The sequence below is a fragment of the Emydura macquarii genome, unplaced genomic scaffold (assembly GCF_026122565.2).
Source record: "Emydura macquarii macquarii isolate MOO-44397 ecotype Brisbane River unplaced genomic scaffold, CSIRO-AGI_Emac_v2 contig_1300, whole genome shotgun sequence".
In the NCBI taxonomy this organism is placed as follows: Eukaryota; Metazoa; Chordata; order Testudines; family Chelidae; genus Emydura; species Emydura macquarii.
The window spans coordinates 950,492-974,013 of NW_027131437.1; the positions used below are offsets into that span (position 1 = coordinate 950,492).

Genomic DNA, 23,522 nt, shown 5'->3' on the forward strand with positions numbered 1-23,522 from the left:
ACTTTAACTCCAAGCCCCACTCAATACAGGCTTATAGGCCCTGTCCTTTGGGTCCACCTCGTTCTTTGGAGAGAGAGTCACGTCGCTGATCCTAGCAGAAAGGGTTGGTTCAAATGGTATACACTTTGCCAGGGCAGTATGTCAATTTCTGAATAACATGGTTTGCACTGCCTGGGGAAAAAATCATTCCAAGAGGTAGTGGTTGACATGTCCACCTTTACTTCCCAGTACCTGTAGGCCTTGTGATCCTTCACTTAGGCTCCTCCAATTAGAGAAGTCTTTATGGGCGTCTGCTTCATAGAAGCCTAACCTTTTGGTGCCATGGCCATCTTTATTTCATAAGACATTGGCAGAGAATAGCTCCAGAAAAGTCAGAGAGGTTGAAGAGATTCAGAAGCAAAGAAGATGACTTGAGCTGAGTACCAATTGCTACCCTCTTCCTCAGTGTGGAAGAAGAATAGAGGCTTCATTCTCTTCTGTTTCAGTCAGAATCTTGTAATAAGGAAAGCAAGCACGAGTCTGAGGCTGTGCTCTCAAGATACTTGGCTCCAGGGGAATTTTCCCTGCAGGGAACCATCTCGCTTCCACGGTCTGAAGAAATGAGTGGCAGATGAAATTCAGTGTTGATAAATGCAAAGTAATGCACATTGGAAAACATCATCCCAACTGTACATATAAAATGATGGGGTCTAAATTAGCTGTTACCACTCAAAGAAAGAGATCTTGGAGTCATTGTGGGTAGTTCTCTGAAAACATCCACTCAGTGTGCAGTGGTAGTCAAGAAAATTAACAGAATGTTGGAAATCATTGGGATAGATAATGATACAGAAAATATTGTATTGACTCTTTATAAATCCATGGGACTCCCACATCTTAACTGCTGCGTGCAGATCTGGTCACCCCATCTCAAAAAAGATATATTAGAATTGGAAAACGTACAGAAAAGGCCAACAAAAATGATTAGGGGTATGGAACAGCTTCCATATGAGGAGAGATTAATAAGACTGGGACTTTTCATCTTGGAAAAGAGATGACTAAGGGGAGATATGAGGTCTATACAATCATGACTGGTGTGGAGAAAGTAAATAAGGAAGTGTTATTTACTTCTCCTCATAACACAAGAATTGGAGGTCACCAGATGAAATTAATGGGCAGCAGATTTAAAATGAACAAAAGGAAGTATTTCTTCACAGAACACACAGTCAACCTGTGGAACTTCTTTGCCAGAAGATGTTGTGAAGGCCAAGACTATAACGAGTTCAAAAAAGAACTAGCTAAGTTCATGGGGGATAGGTCCATCAATGGCTATTAGCCAGGATGAGCAAGGATGCAAAACTATGCTCTTTAGTGTCCCTAGCCTTTGTTTGCCAGAATCTGGGAATGGGCGATGGGATGGATCACTTGATGATTATCTGTTCTGTTCATTCCCTCTAAAACACCTGGCACTGGCCAATGTCAGAAGACAAGATATTGGGCTAGATGGATCATAGGGCTGACCCAGTATGGCCATTTTTATGTTCTTCTGCACCATCCACTCATCTTTAAATACCCCTTCTAAGCAATGATGGAATGCCCAGAACCTCATTCTGCTGAGAAGCTGACTGGCTTGGGGGTTGCATACTTGCTTTCTCTTGTTTTCTCTCTCCTTTTTTCTCAACTGGTTATCCTATTCCAGAATCTTCTTCGTTTATTTCTCCCCACAAAAGCCAGGGATGTGGAGATTGCCTGAGCAACAAAGTGTTGGACGTGGCTTCAGGAGATGGCCTCATGGCTATCTTTTCACTTTGTCTACACTGCTAAAAAAGGTGCGTTCTGTACCTCAGGGTAACTAATGCACATAAATGTGCATGAGCTATTCTGGAGTGAAAACACAATGAAGATCAGGCACTCTAGCTTTACCATAAGCTAAACTCACTGAGGTCAGCGCCTGGAGGGAGTACAGGACTATTTACCTCATGGTAAAACTAAACTGAAGTCACTGTGTTTTAAACGCAAGATAGCTCATTCACATTTATGTGCAGTAGTTACCTCAAGGTAAAAAATTCACGTGTTCTAGCAGGGAAGACAAGGCCTTTGACAAAACTGGAGGCTTGTTCTGAGTTTCTTGGCCACAAGAAACAGTTGTACAATGTCCATCTAAAAAACCAAAACAGCCCCACTGAAGGAACATTTACTTGACTTTTCTGTTCCTCCGTGACTCACAGCTTCTGCATGGGACCTTATGATGGCTTGGCCTGTTTAAGCTGGAACATGGCCTGGTTGGCATTTATGAACTCCTCAGTGCTGAATCCAGTCATCTTCAGGTGGAGCCTCTGATCAATCTGTTGCTGCTTATGCACCAAGATCAGGGTCTGACAATCCCTCTGTTTGGGAGGATATCTACCCATGCTTCGCACCTGTCCTATTGAAAATGAGGGAAAGGAGGTTACAGGAGTTATCGTCTCTGTCATTTTCTCCTAAGAACTTCCATTGTTTCCAGGAATTGACCACAAACATGACAGCAACTCTTGATACAGAGCCGTCAGTATTGCATGACAAGCCACTGGCTATTTAATGTCTCACAGCCTATAGCATAAGACCATTGTAGCAGTTCTCCTGAATTCTGGATGGTATTCTGGAGTCAGCATAGCACCTCTCGCTCACCTTGGAACCCATCCCACCTATTTCTGAAGGAGATGACAAGTTGTACTAGTTGCTACCACAAGAGCACAAGTAGTTTTTTGTACATCTATAACCATGTTGCTAGGTAGTCAGTGTAGCTACTGAATGTCAGTGTCAATTACATCAGTCATTTGATTCAGTCTTCACCTCAAGACAGAGTCCGTGAACACAGACCTCACTATGAAGATGGTGTCGTGTTTGTTAGCTTTACAAATGAAGATGGCTGAGACTATATTCTTCCTTACCCTAGACTAGCTTCTGTCTGAGGTAGCTAAGAAAAAGGCAAAGAAAATTATAGCAGAGGGGCAGAAAGTGGCTAAAAATGCTCTTGTTTGATATACAATACCTTTGGTACCACTGCTAACACTTTGAGAAGAAAATACTGATGACACGGTTCATTCCCCAGGATATCCAGCAAAATTTGAGGCTCCGTCATTTGAAGGCCAGAACCTCTTTAGTCAATACACAGATGAGATCTTGGAAGAAATCAGCCCTGCAAACTTTGGGCCTCTGCAATTCACTTGTCAGAAGAATATGTCTTTGTCAGATTCCAACTCCACATCCCTCTGAACACTTCCAGAAACAAAGCAGAAACAGGCATTCCCAGGGAGGCATCATGCCAAATACCAGAGGCATAACACTCCATCTGCTGCTGTGGGTGGTCCAATTGCTGCTTCTTAGTCTCTGCAGCAAGTTTGATAGTACAGTTGAGAGCTCCCAACTGCTTTCTTTGGCGACTGGTTTCCTTTCGCCTTTGCAGAGTGACTTTTTTGTTTCCAGGCAGCATGAAGTAGAACAACAGTTCAGTGGGTCCTACAAGTTATTTAAAATCTACAATACAACAGCTTGGCGTCACTAGTGACAGTGCCTCTATAGAATCAAATAACGCACAAGTTATGTCTGAATCCAAGAACGTTTGCCAAAAGAGTTTCATTTAACTCAAAATTTTCACCAAACTTTCAAATTATTTTTGCTACCTTGTGCTGCTACTGGGCTCTTACAGATGTGTGTGCATAGGAATGAAGGTTTTCCTTCAGCTCTTCACTGAGGTTCCACAGATTTTCTCCTATGCAGCTCCAGGAAGCAGTCAGCATGGCAGGCAAATGAGAAAAAAAAGCAAAAGCAAGGTCTGTTCTACCTGTAACATCCTCTCTCTTAGAACTAATGGATGAGGATCTCCTCCCACACCACAAAGTCCTTCCTGGCCCTAAAAAAGAAGTAAGCAAGACCAGGAGAGCCCTTGTTAATAATATCAAAATACTGGAAGTATACAGGATCCTGAAATGCAGGGAAAAGATCAGCTGTGTCATCCACACAGTTCATTGTGCCACCTGGGAGCATGGATAGACTTTATCAGTCACAGAATCTTTATCTCCTCAACAAAAGACAATAGACAATACAATACAACAATAAAAGCCGGCAACAAAAGACAATAAGAGCCGTCCAAAAAGTGCAAATGCCAAGGTGTCTGTGATACAAACCACACTGCTTCTCTTGGTATTGCTAAGCGTTTGCATAGGCATTATCAGTAGGCTCAAGTTTCACGGGAGATTTTTACAGAGCATAATTTGCTGATTGCCACTAACTATGCTTACACAACCTATGGCAAAGGTTCAGGTTTCCAAGCGCTGAACAGGTTCCTGCAGTGGTGGATGACAGGACACCAGTTTTCAAGAAGTTTGTAAATCTTGGAACCAAACATGTCAGTCATCACAATAGATGCCAATTCAGAGCACCAAGGAGTTTGCTTCCACTGAAGCATGGTCCATCAGGGAAGAAAGTTACTCCATTAGTCACTGGAAAGGAGAACTATGCACGAGGGACTGGAAGCATTATCACTGATTCCTCTCAACCCCGTGTTATATTAGTCACGATGAACAATATAACCACTGTGGTATTTATCTACAAAGAGGAGTATCAGCCCGCTGCACTTCAGAGAGAAGCAAACTACTTCTGTCTTGGGCAAAGAAACACTTGTCCATGCTGATGTGGTCCATTTGTGCTGTCCATGTCAATGGAAAATACAGTGTAACAGCATATTGACTAAGCAGACAGATTGATCCAACACACAAAATAGAGTTTCCACAGGGAGCCGCTCCAGGGTATATCAGAAATCATTACTGAAACAGAATTGGTTTTAATGGGTTGTCGCACTACAGCCACTCTGTCAAAGCGGCAGCTCTGCCGGTGAAGGTGTGTTTTGGGGTTCTGCAATCATATTCCTTACTGAGAAAAAATAATCACTCATTGTGATGGTCAGGAACATCTGACTGAGCATCCTTTTGTGAGTAGCCTAGGAAATTGAAGTCTAATATCTACCATAACTTTTCATTTCCTTTTCCTCCATTTCTTTCTTAGGTACAAGGAGAAATCTCCGTAATGATTTACTGGTAGCAGCTGATTCAATTACAAATACAATGTCTTCTTTGGTGAAGGAACTTCATTCAGGTGAGAGTTAAACTTTAACATACATACATTGGAGATCAAAGTGACCGGCGACAGTAATCTTAAAGCCATGTGTTGAAGATTTATCTTTACAGCAGGGCTCGACAAATTTGTTTTGGAGCTAGGAGCAGCCCAAAAATTAAGGAGCCAGACAACGTGGGCCCAGCAGCGGGGCGCCCTGGCCGGACCACAGCAGTCGCTCTCCCCTCCTGGCCCCGCTCTTTTCCCCCACCCCTCTCCCACAATGTGGGCCCAGCAGCGCCCTGGCTGGAGCACGGCAGCCACAGCGCTCCCCCCTCCCAGCCCTGCCACATGGGTGCAGTGGCGCCCTGGCCAGAATGCAGCAGCCGCTCCCCCCAGAGAAATACTAGGCGCCAGAATTAAATTTCTAGGCCCCATGGCAACCTGGCGCCCGGGGTTTGTCGAGCCCTGCTTTATAGTATAGTTCTCATCTGGAAAGTAAATCTAAAAATTAGACTGCATTTTTATTCTCCCTCAATGAGAAGTCAGAAGATTATTTTTCTAGCTACCATTCTTGCAAACTCCCCGTTATTTGAATGGATCCATTTTGCATCTTACTTTATCATCAATAATGAGGATTCTGTTCCACACACAGAACCTGGCTGACAATATTGTTGATGATTCTAATGTGCTAGAACTCAGCTCACTCATAGCTGTATTGACTTCTACAAGGCTAACAGTAATACCTCTGCTCTGCTAGTAAAGTAGGCAGATGTGATTCAGAACATTTGCCAGGGACCCAGAGATGCCACTTTTACAGTCATTTCTTTGACAACAACAGCTCTTAAAAGACATGAGCTTAGAAGTTAAGATATATTTTTGAGTGAGTTCATACAAACTGTTACTTAATGACTCTGTAGTCTTTATAATGTCAATTTGGGTGCATTTAAAATGAATTCCCATTAGGGAACTCTGGGCATGAATATAACATTAAAATATACATTTGGCCCAACTTAAACAGGAATTAAACAGCTGTGTAAAAAGTGGTGTTTTCCTCTGCGTGCCTTTTGCACAATAGTGATGATAGTGGGTTTCAATGAACAGACTAATTGGGCCCCAGCAAACTTACGACTTTGTTAAGAAGTACCCACCCCAGGATGCTTGGGACTTTGCCTGTTCAGCATTTCAGCTATTTCTTACATTTTCCTAAGAGATTCCCTACTTATAAACCAGGGAGAAGTTTCCTGTGAACAGCACGTTCACCAGTCCAGACCCTGTGTCTTGGCTGCGGAGGCAGCTGTGGCGTTAATGAAGTCTTGCATGTATTATAGCAGCAATCACTAGTGCTGTTATAGTTAAGGGGCCTTGTGTTTCTTCAATAAATTACCATGTTCGGAGATGCACAGTTCTGTTCCCTTCTGGCTGAAACGTGGTGAATTAAACCCTCAGCCCAAGACCGATGTCTTCAGTAATTTATTTCTTGCTTTGAATAGTCCTGCAGATTTACACTAGTATACCTGAGATCCGAATCTGGCACCTAGTGACACGTGTCAGGGATACAGGACTTTTGATCTTCTGGTCTCTTTTAAATCTAGTCAATGTTTGACAAATACAAACAAAGCAAAGTTTGTGCTATTGACAATTATTTCAGTCTTGTCATGTATCATGCAAGACATTCATAATGCATGGGGGATGAAAGATCAAATTCATTACAATCTTGTGTATGATTATATGCAGCTACTAAAGAAGACAGATCCCTTGAAAAATCTGAAATAATTTCATTTGTGTAAATTAGGAAACCACCTGAGTTATACACAGCTGATGAGATTCAGTGGGATTGAACACATTAGTCAGGTGTCAAACTAAGAGAACTTAAACCTCCTCCAAGCCTGGATTCTCTGCCAGTTATAGCTGCAGACATAAACGTTTTGTATTATTGTGTGAGCTACAATACCTAGTATCTCCTCTTTGGCCCTCAGCATCTTCATCTGCATTCAAAAAGCAGTGCCCTAAGGAGAGCAAAAAGGGAAAGGAAAAATTGCTTCTGCAAATATTCAGTAGACACTAGATAGGTTTGAGAACAAAGCATGGGCTTCTCACAAATGGATTGACTATCCCCCAGTCTGTGAGGCTCCATGTTGACATAATCTTCTCAGGCCAGGAAATACTAGATAACACTTTGAGCTGTGACCAGATAGGTCTTTCAAAAGCAACATAAAATAACATATACCCCTTACCCTAGGGACTAAGCAGACTGCCTGGCCAGCTGTCCTGGCCCCAGTTAGCCTGAGAAGCAAGAGACAAACTTAGCAGCCAGACTCTAAGACTGCTTGGAGCCCCGGCTCACCTTTGTGATTTTAAAAAGTCTTGTTTAGTTTCAGTCAGTGATTTCTGCCATCCTCATATTGAATATTTCACTTGTCGTGTTGGGCACCATTGAGATGGCCATTGGTAGTAGCTCTTCTGACTTCTCAAAGTGAATTTATCAATTGGCTTGTAGTCAGAACAATGAAGAAAACACCTGTTTCTTTGACTTCTCTATTGAAGATCCCCTTCGGTCAGAACCAATGTACACTACTCAAGCCTTTCAAGTTGTGCTTTCTATTACAGTTGTTTTTTTTCTTTCAAAACTCTGTTTGCATGTTTTAAAATACAGGTGAAAGGAAATATCACTGCCTGCAAGAAATAATATCTGTTTACATAGTTTTACTAGAAATGCTGTGTACAGAGACATGACCCTCCAAATGAGAAGGAGTTTGCCCTTCTGCCCACATCCTCCTCAACATAAATACTAGCCTGGGCCATAAATTCACTTCAGCATAACTGGAGATAAATAAAGTGAGCCCTAGGGCTCAATTCCAGTTTGTCTTATGTTCCTAAAACCGTATCCCTCAGGGCTTCAGCTATAGCAGGGGTCAGGAAGGGATATCCCCCATGTATTCTAGGGGAGATTTTGGTCTCCTTTCTCTGAAGCATCATACCTGGAGTTGGGACACTGGACTGGGTGGGTCAGGGCTGAGCTGGCATGGAGGATTCAGGTGCGTGTCTGGCTGGTTCTTGCTCACACGCTCAGGGTCTAACTGATCGCCATATGTGGGGTCAGAAAGGAATTTACCCCCAGACCAGACTGGCAGTAACTTGGAGGTTTTTTGCCTTCCTCTGCAGCATGTGGGTGAGGGTCTCTTGTCAGGACTATCTAGCTATAGCTCAGTCATTTCCCTGCCATTGCAGAGGCCTCAGGCATTTGGTGCCCTTGGGTCCCTCCTATTCTCTCCCTGTGACACACATTAGCCTAGCCTCCTGTGGGCTGTAACACTTGGGTATAATTTCAGTTGTTGGGTTTCAGTATGGGTGGTGTTGATGGTCTGTGATATGCAGGAGATCCAGCTAGATGATCTGGTTGCCTCTTCTGGCTTTAAACTCTATGACTCAGATTGATCCATCAGCATGCACTTCCTTTCCGTCCCTGAGAGACATAATGATAAGTTTATTTCTTGAACCACAATCTGTTCTCAGCAAAGCTGGGCTACCCCAGGGACTTCCATGAGAGTTGAGGTCACTCAATACCATACGTGGTTAGGCTCTAGATCTTCAGTAACAAACATCCAGTTGTTTTCCTTTTGGATCCCCCCATAAAACTGTCTCAGATTTTCCTTCAGAGCTGGTGGTCTAGTTCTTGGAGTGGATGCAGACGTGTTCCACTCCAGTGTGCTGGCATCCAGTGCACTGCGAACTGGAGACTTCTTTGCCATTGTAGTACCCATCGGGGCAGCACGCATGCCCTGTACCTCCCCATGGCCTCTCCCGAGGCTAAGGGTAGCACCATCCTAAACCCCCTCAGTTCCTTCTTATTGCCCGTGGCTTGAATTGGAGCTCCCCATGTTTGAATCTCCTCTGTTTCCCTGCTGCGTCACGCTTTCTGATTCAGTCTTCCCTAGTGTAAATGGTGGCTGGCAGTTAGCACCCGTAGTTTATGTTAGATTAGTCAGTTTATTAGTGCATTTAGTTGAATAGTAGTTTGTATAGTTATGGAGCATGCCTCAGGCTTCAGGCATTGCCTGTTCCTACCAGTGACCCACACACATGCTCCTTGTTGGGCCTTGGCAAGGACCACACCAAGGAATAGTGCAACATCTGTTGTTCCCTTAAGAAAAGGATGCAGACTGCAAGAGATCTTCATCTAAAGCAGCAGTTGCTGGAACAGGCTGTGAGATTTGCCTTGGCACGAGGACCTTGTTCCAACCACTCAGTTAACTGATGTCTTCTGCCTCTGTGGGAGTTGGGGATAGAGCCCAGGAATCTGATCCCTCATGGAGGCAAGAAAGGGGTCTGTCATCATTCTGCATGTTCCTCATAAGAGGACTCATGAAATGGACCAGAGCGCCAGAAATCGAGGAGGGATTTATCCTCTTCTTCTTTGAGAGCAGGCCCTCACCATCAACAAGACTGTTAGCCAGGATAGACCCGTGTCTGCCCAGTACCAGGATGGGAGAATCCCAGTGCCATACCATCAACTCCAGACCTGTCCCTGGGAGTGCAGTCGAGTCTGGTATCTCTGGAAACTCCAGTACCATCGCTTTCAGTTCCATCGACCTCGCAGCTTCAGACTTGCTTTGTCTAGTTGTACAGGCATTCCCGCTAACTCAGGATGTCGGTGAAGGGGCGGTACATCGGGCCCCTCATTGACCTCAGCTTTGGAACAGAGATTGCCTTCAGCTCCAGTACCAGTGAGGAGGCAGGCTCCACCCTCAGTGCTGATGCAGGTTAGGTCAGTACCAAGACATCCCTCTCCCTCAGCACCGCCTACAACATCAATCGTGGTAACAGCATCCTCAGTATCACCAGCTACCTCAGAGTGGGGTCTGAATCCTGACCCCTTAGCACCAAAAGGAGATCCATCCTCTGTACCCAACCCCACTGCAAGACCATCCATGATCCAACTAGAGTATTGACGTTAGCTTGTCAGTGTTGGACAGTGGACAAGTCGGGTTTCCCAGTGGCCCTGTCAGGTTGGGCACCTGCCATGCCTAGTGATTATTCAAACAGCTCTTCTCATGCCGGGTCAGAGTCCTGCAACTCTTCTCATTCCCCACCTCAGCAAATGAGATCACATACATCATCCAAGACCCAGGGAGTAAGCATTGGTACTGAAAGCAGAGCCATTTCCATGGTAGGGACAGACCTGCCTGGCCCTCAGTGTACTGGCCTTTTTGCTGTACCCTGTGTCATGATGGGCCCCTCTGAGGTGCTTGTCATGCTTACAGATCCAGTTCTCTGCGTAAGCTGGTAATAAGATCCCCTTACCTGGAGAAGGTCCCATGCCTGGACCAGCCTATTGCGGAAGTCCAGGACTACATTCTTCCTCCTTGGCTACTTCTGGTTAAGCTTTTGCCTGAGAACCAACCCATACCACAGGAGACACCTTCAGCCCCAGCAGCGCTGTCCTCGCGCTCCCTGGATGATTTGGTGACCCTGACTTCGGCTTCCGTGGTTCCAGAGGACTTCCACTTCTACCAAGAATTGTTCAGGAGAATGGCTGCAGTTCTGGGGATTTAAGCTGAGCTGGTACAGGAGAATACCCACAAACTGGTGGACATCCTCCAGGCTTCAGCTCTGGGAGGCGAGGAGGTTGCCCTCCCTATCAATGAGTCTGCAAGGGGGGCCTACCAGTCACAGCTGGGCTGAGGTCTGCCCACCAGGGATGGAAGTCACTGGGCAGGAGTTGGAGGAATCACATGGCCAGGTCCCATAAACCAGAGTCAGGCAGGAGTCGGAGATCAGAGGCAGGAATCAGGGCTTGAGTCAGGCTGGAGCCGACCAGAGATCAGGAGACAAGGCAAGGACTGGCATTGCAGCAAGCTAGGTCTGTATGGTTCCCCAGACACTTTACAGAGCTAATCCCTGGGGTTAACTAGGAGCACTTGGCCAATCAGAGGGCTGCAGGGTGTTGTCACTCTGGATCTCAAGCGCGGTACTTCCTGTGGCACCTACTCTCCACAGTGTTCCCTGGCTGTGCCTCTGCATGGCTTCCTGGTAACACTCTGGGAATATCAGCCACCCCAGGCTCTGCAGACCTAGTCTAGTCCCCGGGTCCTTACGTATGCCCTCTTATAGACAGCCAAATCTTTGTGGCACACACCAGCATCACTAGGCCCAACAGCCAAGCAAACAGGAAACCAATATCTTGTCCCTTCCCAGAAGTTGGAGTGTTTCCACTCAGACCCACACCAAATTCACTGATTGTCACAGCAGCCAATGAGAGGTCACAACAAGGAAGATTTATGTCTACCCCCAAAAGAAAAACACCTACAAGATTGAATGCATTGGGCAGAAAATGTATTCTATGCTTCGCTCCAGGTAAGAATTGTGACCAGCAAGCTCTGTTAATGGGAGGCAATGTCTAAATTCACAGATAAATTGCCAGACAACTTGAGAGAAAAGTTCAAAGCTTTCTTGACAGAGTGCTTGCTTATGGCAAAAACCTCACTACAGTCAACTCTCAGCATAATGGATACTTCTTCCAGAGCAATGGCCACTGCAGTCATCAAGAGGAGGGCATCTTAGTTATTTAATTCCCAGATAGCACCAGCTATCCAGTAATTCACTGAAATTCTGCCTTTTGATGGACAGTTTTATTTTCTGACAAGACAGATGAGGTGTTACTCTTTTAAATATTCATGAGTGGCTCTGCTCCCTGGGAGTTTATCTTCCAGCCTCCAAGAAGCATTAGTACAAGCCCCCACAGCAATATTCCGATTACTTTCACGGACAACCCTTCTGTCCTCCCAGATGATACTACGCCTCTTGGAGGAGACAGAGGCTCCAGAAAAGAAGGTCATCCAACGTTATCACTAACCAGTCATGCTTTCAACCTTTTGACTTGTTTTTCAAGGACAGCATAGCAACCAACAATGATCTACACTTTCCTTCTTAGTTTGGAGACAGATTATCCCACTTCCTCAGCCCTTGGAAACAAATATTTTTAGACAAGTGAGTCCTAAGTACTATGGGTCTGGGATATTTGGTCCAATTCATTTCCACCCTTCCTCCCTACCCTGTCCCTTTTCAGAGACCCACCTCATGAGTCTGTGCTCCTTCAGCCTCTCCTCACCCTGGGGGCCACAGAGTAAGTTCTCCCACTCTTTCCTGGTCCCCAAACACAAGAGTGGAACTGAGACTGTTCTGGACCTCTGGGCTATCAACAAGTTCATCAAGCAAGTGAAATTCCACATGGATACTCTAGCTTCAATCCTCCATTCTCTAGATGGCAATGATTGGTTGGCTGCCCTTGATCTTCTGGCCTCATAAGAAGCTGTGTTACCCAGCCTCAGGAAATTCCTTAGACTTGACATTATCAATACATGGTACTCCTCTTTGGCCTGTCATCACCAAATGTATGGTGGCCTTCTTGATAAGGAATGGGGTCCATTTCTTCCCTAATCTTGATGATTGGCTGGTCCAGGGATTCTCGCACAGTCAGGTCCATGGCCATCCACTGAGGGGGGCCAGGGTTGCACCACATATATATAGTCTCAAGAAGGGCCACTAGGAGGTATAAGGCACAAGTGTTGCTCCAACGTGTGGCAAAAATTCTCTGGCTCGCAGTGTACAAGGCAGTGCACACCTGAGCAGAATACACATCTGCACCCACACCGCAAAGAAACGACTGTCACAGAACAGGTAAGTAACCATTTTTATCAGGAGTCAAAACCCAGACCTCCTTTGTCCATTGTTTGCTTTATATAGCTCTTAGTCTCTTTGACGGCTCAAATGTGACTGCACAGATGTACAAAGGGACCAAAGGTCTTTGTGTATCACGCTACATGGGGCCATTGGAGAGTGCAGGCTACCTGAAAGGGCTGAATGTGAAAGTGGGAGTCATTAAACCAGTCAGTAGAAGGGAGCATACGCTGTGCCCGTTGAAAGGGTGACGCTGCCACTACAGCATGAAGCATTCCAGCATAGCTGGTCTGAAGTATTCCTGAGGGCTCCACTCCAGCACAGTCCTCCTTCCCTCTTTTCAGCGTGACTCTCAAAAGCCAGTCTGGCTTTTAGTCACCTCCTTCCTGTAGAAAAAGCCGCCCCAGAGACTGATTCCCATATGTGTTTGTCTGACATTTGTTTGTTTCTGAAGCAGAGGATGGCGGTGAAGAAGAAGAGGAAAAGATGCAGAATGGAAAGGACAGAGGTAAAAGGATATCACAGCTATAAAACACTTCTCCAGTTTATTTCTGTGACTGAGACTAGAGTGTTTCTGCAAACTCTCCACGTCAGCGTGCCAAGTGCTGCAGAGGCATTCATGTTACAGCTTTGGGTTTGGGCAGCTTAAGGAGTGCTTCTTTGCTGTTACATACACCTCCTCCTTACGCTCAGCCAGGCCCAGCAGGCTTGTCTGTCTGTCCTTCTCGCTGCCGCCTTATAGGTATGTTCTCTCCATCTCTGCCTTTGCTTGGGACACTGTTAATGTCAAGGTTTCTATTGTCTCTATATTCAGGTGTGTTGAAATACTTGCTTTCAGCAAGTGGCCGTGTACAAGTGTAAGCATGGCAGGAAAGGAGTTATTTTGAATGGTACAAAAGGAACAAGAATGAATGGTATGAGGTTAGAAATAGAAAAGGTAGGCTGAATTATCAGGAAAGTTTCTTGAAATTGAGTGTACTGGACTGTGGAATTGTCACCCCAGGGAACCATGAAAGCCTTGCTGGCTGAGTCGTTTAAAACTTGTCTGGACACAGTGTTCAGAAATATTCTGTTGAGAACAATCCTGCGCGGGCAGCTTCATGGGCAAAATGGGGCCTTACAGTAGGTCTCTTCCCAGCTCTGATTCTAAGTATAGGTAATAGATATTGAACCTCCTCAGACACCTCTTCCTCTGGCTTATCAGGACACACAGGAACACGGGCTGTCACAGCAGGTGGACTAATGATCCCCTATCCCACAGTGCTCCCCAGAAATAAAAGCCAGATGAGTGGTGTGGGCAGAAGAATACCAGTCACTGCACACAGGCTTTTGGTGTTTCATCTGTTCCGTCCTCAGATGACTGAACCAAAAACTCCTCATCCGTGTGTGGCCTGGGTTGCTTGTGTGAAGGTACTTGCCACCACCTCTTCTTCCCCCTTTGTCAGGAAAGGAATTTACAGTAGTTAGGTCTTAGCTGCCCTGAGGTGCTTTAGTTCAGGCTGCGCCCCTTAGTGCAGCAGTTCCCAAACTGTGGGTCGTGACCCCAAGTGGGGTCACTTCATCAGCAGGTGAGGTCACAGCAATCCTGAGCATACAGAGCACGCCATTTTACAAAATGGCCTCCCCCGCACAGCATGACCTCACATGCACCATATGCACGAGGTCACATCGCATGGAGGATGCTATTTTGCTCTACAAAACGGCCCCCTCCATGCAGCGCGATCGCACACGCACCTTATGTGTGTGAGATGATGCAGTCCATCCTCCTTGCAGTGTGACCTTGCATGTACAGTGCGTGTGAGGTCACACGGCAGGGAGAACACCTTTTTAAACTGCAACTTCCGTGCTCTCTGGGGTAGTGGGAAACAAACATCTGAAAATGGGGTCACGCAGGGAGAAAGTTTGGGAACCGCTGCGTGTGACATCAATTTGCTTGTGCAGCTGTTTGCTCACACTTCCCACACTTTAAATTAAGGATGGACAAACAGATTTGCATTAGACAAGAATCAGTCCAAACATTCATGTCTCACCTGAGACAAATCTTTGCTGAGCTTTGACAACGTTGGATTATTCTTTATATTCTTCACGTCCTGCTTCTGGCTGGGATGACAATTTCACACAAGAGCCTGTTCTCACAAGATCTCCAGTCCAAATAGATTCTGAGACGCTGTGACCCTTTCTCAGGGCACCCAGGATTGTGAGTCACCTTGTTATCCCCTGCCTCCAGCACGAGGGAGTTTATCGTGTGGTAGCTGGATGTCAGCTGTTGTACAGCACCAGCTTTTCAAACACTCTCCTCAGGACTCTGTCGCATTCCCCTGTAGCGTCCAACCCTGTCATTGGACACTCTCAGAAATTACCAGGTAAGCTGCCTCCCAAAGATACACACAGCTTGAAGGTTATGAGTCAGGGTTCACACTTTAGGTCAACACAGCACCATAATCTATTTATAGTAAAGCAAATATGTGTATTGACAAAGAACAGAGATTCACAGATTGGAGTTCGTATGGAGGAAAAATAATAGAAGCAGAAATGGTTACAAATACAACAAAAGTGTAACATGCACTCTAGAGACTGAGGACTTGTCTACCCTTAAAATGCCGCACTGGCACAGCTTCACTGCTGTAGCGCTTCAGTGTAGACACTTCCTATGCCAATGGGAAGGGCTCTCCCATCGGCGTAGGCAATCCACCTCCCCAAGAGACAGTAGTAGATCGATGGAAGAGCTGTACATGCCGGTCAGGTGTGGAGGGGGGATTTTTCACACCCCGACTGATGTAGTTAAACAGACGAAATTTGCTAATGTAAATCAGGCCTAAGACTTAATAGACCACAACCCTTGTCTAATGCTGTTTCTGACCCTCAAAGTCTTTCTGCAGAGTTTGCTGGTTTTCATTTAATCCAGGATCCGTTCATTCACCAATCACCCCCCTCTGCCAAAGGTCTTCCTCAGTGAAATGGATATCACAATGTCCTTTTGCTTTTCCTTATACTTCCCGAAGTCCCTTGTCTTCGTTCTCAGAGTCAGGATAACCCCCTGGGGTGCAGACTCTGGCGTGCTCCCCTGTTGAGTTTGCATCCCCCGTCAACCTGTTTTTCCCACTGACTACATGTAAGTGTGGCTTCCTTTGTATCATCTTTACAATGCTTAATTTACATCAGAGCCAGGGATAGCTGAATAGACATGTTTTCATCTGGCAGAAGACCTGTTTGTCCACTCTGCCATGTTACAGATTTTAAAATATCATTTTACACACACACACAATTCCTTGTGTAGTGTCAGTACACACATGTCACAATGATGTTAATAACCAGTGTGTCATTGACTTCTGTTTGATACCTGACAAGACACTTTTTGGGTAAATCCTATGAAAGTAGTGTGTCAGGGGTAGTGAGTTTGTCAGATCTGATAGGAGTTGTTACGGAACAGTGACCCCTTTGTTGACACTGAAGGATTCTTAGGGTTACAGGAGTATCCAGATGTTTGGGGCATCTCTGAACCCCCTCTGAGTTTGCCCATCACTATTTGAAATGATAGGCTTGGTTGGGCCCTAGGGTTTCTTTTACTAGCAATAACACATCTGACTTCAGTGAAATCAGCATTTTTTGAAGGTAGTATCATCTTGGCTTTAAATCATACAAGCCTCCTATCCCTGGAATTTTCCTCCTTAGTTAGATGATTTGGATGCTTAGCAGATGTTCCCTCTCTGTTTCCAAATGTGTAATGTACCTTGCATGGGAAATAGGGGAAGAGAGGGAGTTTGAAGATTCTTATGACTCATCAATGAATAGTAAGAAGTAGTTATTCGAATCCACAGCATTTCAATCTAACCAGCAGTAATCTATTTAATTTACCCTGCACTCTCTAATCTTTTTCATCTGTCCATGTATTTCTAGAATGCCAGTCACCACAGTATCTTTTAGGTACCATTTCTGCCCGTGCCTTCTGTACCGTTGGCTAATGTTTGAATTGACATTGCCAGCACATAATTCCCAGTCCTTCCCGACGTGCTGAGCTATCACTGGAGAGACAAGGTGGGTGAGGTAATATCTTTTATTGGACCAACTTCTGGTGATGAGAGAGACAAGCTTTCGAGCCACACAGAGCTCTTCTTGGACTAGATGACCTCCTGAGGTCCCTTCCAACCCTAATCTTCTATGATTCTGATCTGGGAAACATACTCACAGCAAAATGCAAGGCAGAACAGATCGTTTAGCATAAGTAGTTAGCACATATTGTAAGAAACCATTCAAAGTAGAATCATGGGAGAAAAAGAGGATGTTAATGGGTTACAGATTGTTGTAATAAGCCATAACTCCAGTGTGTCTGTTCAGTCCACAATTTTTAGTGTCTAGCAGTGTAATGAATTTAAGCTCCCAGACTTGTCTTTTGAAAATGTTGTACAGGTTTACTTTGAGGATGAGGACTGAGAGGTCAGATATAGAGTGATTGCTTTGTGAAAAGTGTTTACCCACAGGTGATGTGGTGTTTCAGTCTTTTATCATTCTCCTGTGTGAATTCATTTGAAAGTGTAGTAATTGTCTCGTTTCGCCACATAGTTATTGGGGGATTTAGTGCCCTGGATGAGGTACACCACATCTTGTGATACACATTTGTAGGACCCATGGATCTTGAAAGGTGCATTGCGGGGGGGGCGCTGATATTGTAGCAGTGGAGATACCTCTGCAGGTTTTGCATCTGTTGTTCTGGCAGGCTCTGGTGCCGCTTCAAGTTGGATTCTAATCTGTGAGGAGATGGCTTCTGATAATGAGCTTAGAGGAGTTGGGGGTTTGTTCAAAGGCCAGAAGTGAGGGTTCAAGAAAGTTTTCTTTCAACGTGGGGTCCCCATCAAGTATGGGTTGTAGTTGTTTGAGGATACCCTGTATGGGTTCCAGTGTGGGGTGTTAGTTGGCAATCAGGGGTGTGCAGTCAGAAGGGGTTTTATTTTTTTATTGAAGCAGGTTCTCTCAGGATATTTGGGTGATGATGGGTATGTCTGGGTTGCCTTATTTGTGTACCTTGGGAAGCATATAGAAGGTCCCTGGGGTGCATTTGTGGGGGATGAGTTCAAAGAGTTTCTCTTTTAGTGGTTTGGGGAAGGATTTGATGACATCCTTAAATTCCTGGGTAAATAGTGGTGTGAGGTCTTCTCTGATTTCTTCATAGTAGGTGGTGTTGGAGAGTTGTCGGTTGGCCTCATTAATGTAGTCCTCATGGTTGAGGACTACAATGGCACTCCCATTGTTGCTAGTTTGATCACTATTTGGTAGTTAGATTTCAGGGACTGTATGGCTGTCCTCTCGGCGGAGGAGAATTTATGGTGGATGTGATGTTTGTTAAGGTTTTTGCAGTCAATGGAAACTTGCACAACACTTTCAAAAGACAAGCCTGGGAATTTGAATTAATTACTGTGCTAGACACTAAAAATCATGGACTGAACAGATTAACTGGCTTTATGGTTTATCACTACAATCTGTAACCCCCCAACCTCCTCTTTTTCTCCTAAGACTGCAGAGGTATTAACGGGCCACTCTGTCTTGAATGGTCCCTTACAACATGTGCTAACTACTTATGCAAAACCATCTATTCCATCTTGCATTTTGCTGTGACGCTGGGAGTATCTTTCCCAGGCCTTAACAAGAGCATTGTGTGGCTCGAAAGCTTGTCTCTCTCACCACCAAAAATTGGTCCAATAAAAGATATTACCTCACCCACCATATCTCTCTAATATCCTGTGGCCGACATGGCTACAACTACACTGCATGGGCTACCATTATCAGGCTGATGGATTGTCAAGGGAGTTCTGCACTATGTTAGGTCGTCTTTCTGCATTCCTCCTCCTTGGTCTGTTTATAACCCTTTCTTGTTGTTCAATGTTGAATTTAGATTGTATACTCATCTGGATACAGACCTTGTCTTCACTTGTTCTGTAAGTCTCCTAGCTCATACCTGAATCCGTGAAGAAAAATAATAATAATAATTAGACATGTGGCCAAGCAAGGTATCACTTCATGGCCACTTCCATGGATTGGAGCTCATGCTACTGTATGCATGTAACCTGCTGAAAGAGCCAGTTTGAATAGTTGAAACAAGATGAATAGCAGAAGATATAGTAGGACAAATTCTGCTCTCAGTTACTCTGTGTGGAAACACTGAAGTCCATGGGAATGGAACAGTGTAACTGAGAGCAGAAATTGTCCCAATAACTTTCAAGTGGAAGGTAAATATTATTATAGCCACTTAATAGAGATTCAGTGATTTATTAATGTCTCAGAGTCCGTGACGGAGCAGGACAAAGATAAAAATCTATCAGAAAACAGAAGAATGACATATAGGTACCATTCTTCTGGAGAGTTTATAGTGCTGGGGTCAATGTGAAAATTCTGGCATCTCCACTGGAAGTCATAGCAAGCCGGGTATGTAGGAGGCACATGTTGTCTGATGGCTAGAGCAGGGGTTTGGGAGCTGTGTTACTGAGTAGCTCTGTGACCTCGAGGAAAGCACTTACTCTCACTCCCTCAGTTTACCTACAACTACAGTAACTGTCCACATGGATTCCATTCTTGGTGTGTGTCACGGGGTGCACCATTCACCACGTCTGGCGCCTCCTCCTGGTCACTCTGAGGATTAGCTCTCGAGGTCAATACCCGCTTCCATCGTTTGCACGCCATCACACCACCCCTCCCTTTGGTCTGCAGCCCGTCTCTCACTCCAGGAACCACAGCGTCCCCATCATGATTCATATCCCCCTTCCAGGGCAGCGTCCTCCAAATTCTTTGTCACTTCCACAGTGACCCAGGCAGTCTTTCTATTCACTGCCCCGCTGGTCTATGCCAGGCCCTCACTGGCTGGTATGGCAACCTGGGCCCAGTCTCTACTCCAGGTTCCAGTCCAGGGACCCTACGCTCAGCAGTTCTGAGCTTTCCTCTCCCAGCCCTCACTGCTCCTTCCCTGGACTACTTCCTACCTCTCCTGGTTCCCCTCCTTGCTCTGGATGTACCAGCTCCAAACCCTCCTCCCTCTTCCCAGGGAGTGACTGCCCTTTCCCAGCAGCAGCCCTGTCTGTTGCCAGCTTCCTGGCATTATAGGCTCTGCCTGTCCCTGCCCAGCTGACCCTGCTTGCAATCAATTCCCTGCTCCTTGGCTCTTTCTCCAGGTGCAGCCTGTGGAGTTAACCATAACCCCTTCCAGTCCAGTGCGGGGTGGACACCCCGTCACAGTGTGCACGCACCTATTGGTGGGAGTTCTGATTCTTTTGGCCAGCCATGTCTGTTGAGCACAGGTCTGCACCTTAGACGTCCTGGTGATAGTTATTCTTTAGTATAGTTAGTTAGCACTGTTGGTCTCTTTGTCCATTGGCACACACACACACACAAAAAAAACAATTTTTTAAATCAGATATTTAGTTTTTAGGCTAGGACCCCCTCCGTCCCTACCCCCATACAGGCTCTCTACTAAGATGGCAGAACCAAAATTCTTGGGGTTCAAAACCTGCCCCTTGTGTGACGCTTCAGTGACACTTAAAGACAGACGTTCTCAGTGCCTATTTTGCCGTTTGGAGGGACATGTCCCTGAGCACTGGTCCACATGTTGCTCCTTCTCTAAACAAACTCAGAGAGCTAGAGGAGTCTACCTCAAATTATTCCTCCTGGACTGCTTGATGTAAGCCTCCTCGGACACTGAAAGGAAAGAGGCAGCTAAACCTGGGTCCTCCCATCAGTACCTCTCCAGGGGCGCCTCAGAGAGCTGAGATTCCACCCCAGACTCTGGGTTTAAAACAAACAGGGTCATTGGTGGGTCTTATGCCTTTCTCCATTTGATTCAAGAGCCATTTGATACCTGATATTTTCTCCTGGTGAAGAAACACAAACGATGTAATCAAATCACCTCACAGTCTCCTTTTGGAGACGCTAATTAGATTGATCTCTGTGAGTCTCTCACTGCAAGGCATTTTCTCCATCCCTCAAATCATTTTTGTGGCTCTTTTCTGCACTCTCTCCTATTTTTCAACATCCCTTTAAAAATGTGAACACCCGAACGGGATGGAATATTCCATCATCAGTCTCACTAATGCCATAAACAGAGGGGAAATTACCTCACTGCTCCTACCACACACTCCCCCTTCAGATTGCATTAGCACTTTTTTCCACAGCATCACACTGGAGCTCATGTTGTGTTGCTTGTCCACTGTGACTCCTAAATCCTTTTCAGAGTCACTGCTTTCTAGGTGACAGTCCCCAATTCTGTAAGCATGTCCTGCATTCTTTTCAATGAAGAGAAGGTGAAGGGGTGTTGTGATGGGGGCTCAGAGGGCCAGTTATCGTAGTGGTTAGCACATCTAACTTCCAGCCCTCGCCCCTATGTCAGGCTGGTGGCGATACCTGTTCCTGCTTGTAAGACAGGAATCTTCGGCTTTCAGCCTGCATCTGGGCCTCAGCCCTAAGAGACATGGTAGGGGAACCTAGGCCCTCCCATGGACCTGGCCCACTCTGTGGTCCCCTCTCAGGCCAACCTTCTGTCTGACTGCCTGGAGATGGATTCCTCTCTCCTGCTGCCTGTCCACCACCCTTCTGCCTGTGCTTCTGAAATCCTTTTAACCCGCTCCTCCACTCAGGAAGCTGGGAGGGGCGGGGCTACCTGGGCCCCATATTGTCTTTTAACCTCTTCGGGCCCAGTATGGGGGTCTATGTATCCCATCACAGGTGACTTGGTCACAGTCTGTAAGTATGTCCATGGGGAACAAATATTTAATCATGGGCTTTTCAGGCTAGCAGAGAAAGGGGTAACGTAATCCAATGGCTGGAAGTTGAAGCTAGACAAATTGAGACTGGAAATAAGATGTAAATTATTAATGGTGAGAGTAATTAACCATTGGAATAATGGCCAAGGGTCATGGTGCATTCTCCATCACTGACCATTTTAAAAATCAAGACTGGATATTTTTCTAAAAGATCCATTCTAGGAATTATTGTGGGGCAGGTCTCTGGCCTGTGTTATGCAGGAGGTCAGACTAGACAATCCCAATCGTCCCTTCTGGCCTGGGAATCTAGGAACCTGTGAATTCCTTGTTCCTAGGCGTATATCTTTGCATTTGGCTGTTTTAAAATTCATTTTTTGTGAACTAGCTGAGCTTACCAAGTGATCCAGGTTGCTCGGTATGACTGCCTTGCCCATGTCCTCATCATTATTTACCACTCCACCGATCTCTGTGTCATCTGCACATTTTATCTGCAATGGGGGCTGGAGAAAGCACCTTACAGTGGGACTTAAATGGATCGATCTGTTTAGCTTATGAGAAAGAAGATTGAGAAGTAGTTGGTGACAGTGTATAAATACTGTCCTGGGGAGCAAATAACAGGTATTAAGGAGATCTTTAATTTAGCAGAGAAAGGCATAAACCAGAACCCCTTGCTGGAAGCTGAAGCCAGACAAATTGAAATTAAAAATCAGGCACAAATGTCTAACAGTGAGAGTGATTTAACCTTTGGAACAAATGACAAAGGAAGATGATAGATTCTCCATCGCTTGATTTCCTCAGATCAGAACTGGTTGCCTTTCTGAAATATATGCTTCAGTCAGCACAAGAGATTGGGCTCCATACAGTGGTAACTGGATGAAATGTAATGGCCTGTGATATGAAGGAACTCAGACTAGAGGATCTAATGGTCCCTTCTGGCCTTAAACACTATGAGCTGATTAATCAGTCTGGGCTTCCCGTCAGATGTTTTTCTCATTCCCCGCCAGCGGGACTGATGCATGCCTTTCCCTCAATCCCCACGACACCAAGGGTCCTGAGGAAACTGAGGCTCGATGCAGAATTGATGACCATGATAGCCTCAGCATGGCCAGGCTGTTCTGGTACTCAGGTCTGCTGATCCTCTCACCTCAGCCCCTAGTCCACCTTACCTGTTTTGCCCAACGTCGTCTCACAGAGTCTGCATGCAGACGTCTGACAGCCTAGGTGCTGGTTGGGTGACACCTAGTGAAGAAGTTGTTCAGCTGAGGTTCAGAACATTCTGCTGCAAAGCAAGAAACCCTCAGTTTGACTGACAGGAAGCTGAGTGGAGGAGGTTTCTGTCTGAGCATCTCCGCATCAGCTGTCTCCCTTGCTATATCACGCATTTCAGCACGACTGGACCATCGACTAGCCCTAACAATCTGGACTCTCTCACACCTAGCACCAATCTCTGCACATCAGCCTCCTATCGGGAACACACTGTATTTTACCACCCTACAGTGGCAAGGTCCCTTAAGAGCCTTTTTCATGTTTTTCCCCCAGTTTGGGAACCCTTCTCTTCGACCCCAATATAGTATTCATAGAATCCTAGAAGATTAGGGTTGGAAGAGACTTCAGGAGGTCATCTAGTCCCACCCCTGCTCAAAGCAGGACCAACCCCAACTAAATCATCCTAGTCAGGGCTTTGTCAAGCTGGGCCTACAAAACCTCTAAGAATGGAGATTCCACCACCTCCCTAGGTAACTCATTCCAGTGCTTCACGACCCTTCTAGGGGAAAAAAATCATGCCAAACCTGCTTGATTTCCTTCTTTGACAGGGAACTGGTTTGGTGGAGAGGGTGAATGCAGTGGACATAATGTACCTGGACTTCAGCCAGTCTTTTAGCACAGTCCCACATGACATTCTGATAAGTCAGATGGAGAAATGAGGGCTTGGCAGAACTGCCATTAAGTGGATACATAATTGGTTAAGCGAACGAAGAGTAATTATTAATGGAATGATGACGGATTGGAGGGAGGTCTCGAGTGGGATTCCAC

At 45.6% G+C, this 23,522-nt stretch overlaps 1 protein-coding gene across 4 annotated transcripts in view; it reads left to right on the forward strand.

Moving 5' to 3' along the window:
* Nucleotides 1-23,522, forward strand: part of DTNB (dystrobrevin beta) — a 326,819-nt gene that overhangs the window by 297,503 nt on the left and 5,794 nt on the right. For 3 of the 4 annotated variants that reach the window (XM_067550478.1, XM_067550480.1, XM_067550481.1), the window contains 2 exons: nt 5,020-5,109; nt 13,202-13,255. In XM_067550478.1, coding sequence (XP_067406579.1) covers nt 5,020-5,109; nt 13,202-13,255 — 144 coding nt within the window. The remainder of the gene's footprint in view (nt 1-5,019; nt 5,110-13,201; nt 13,256-23,522) is intronic. The other variant, XM_067550479.1, reaches the window with a different exon arrangement.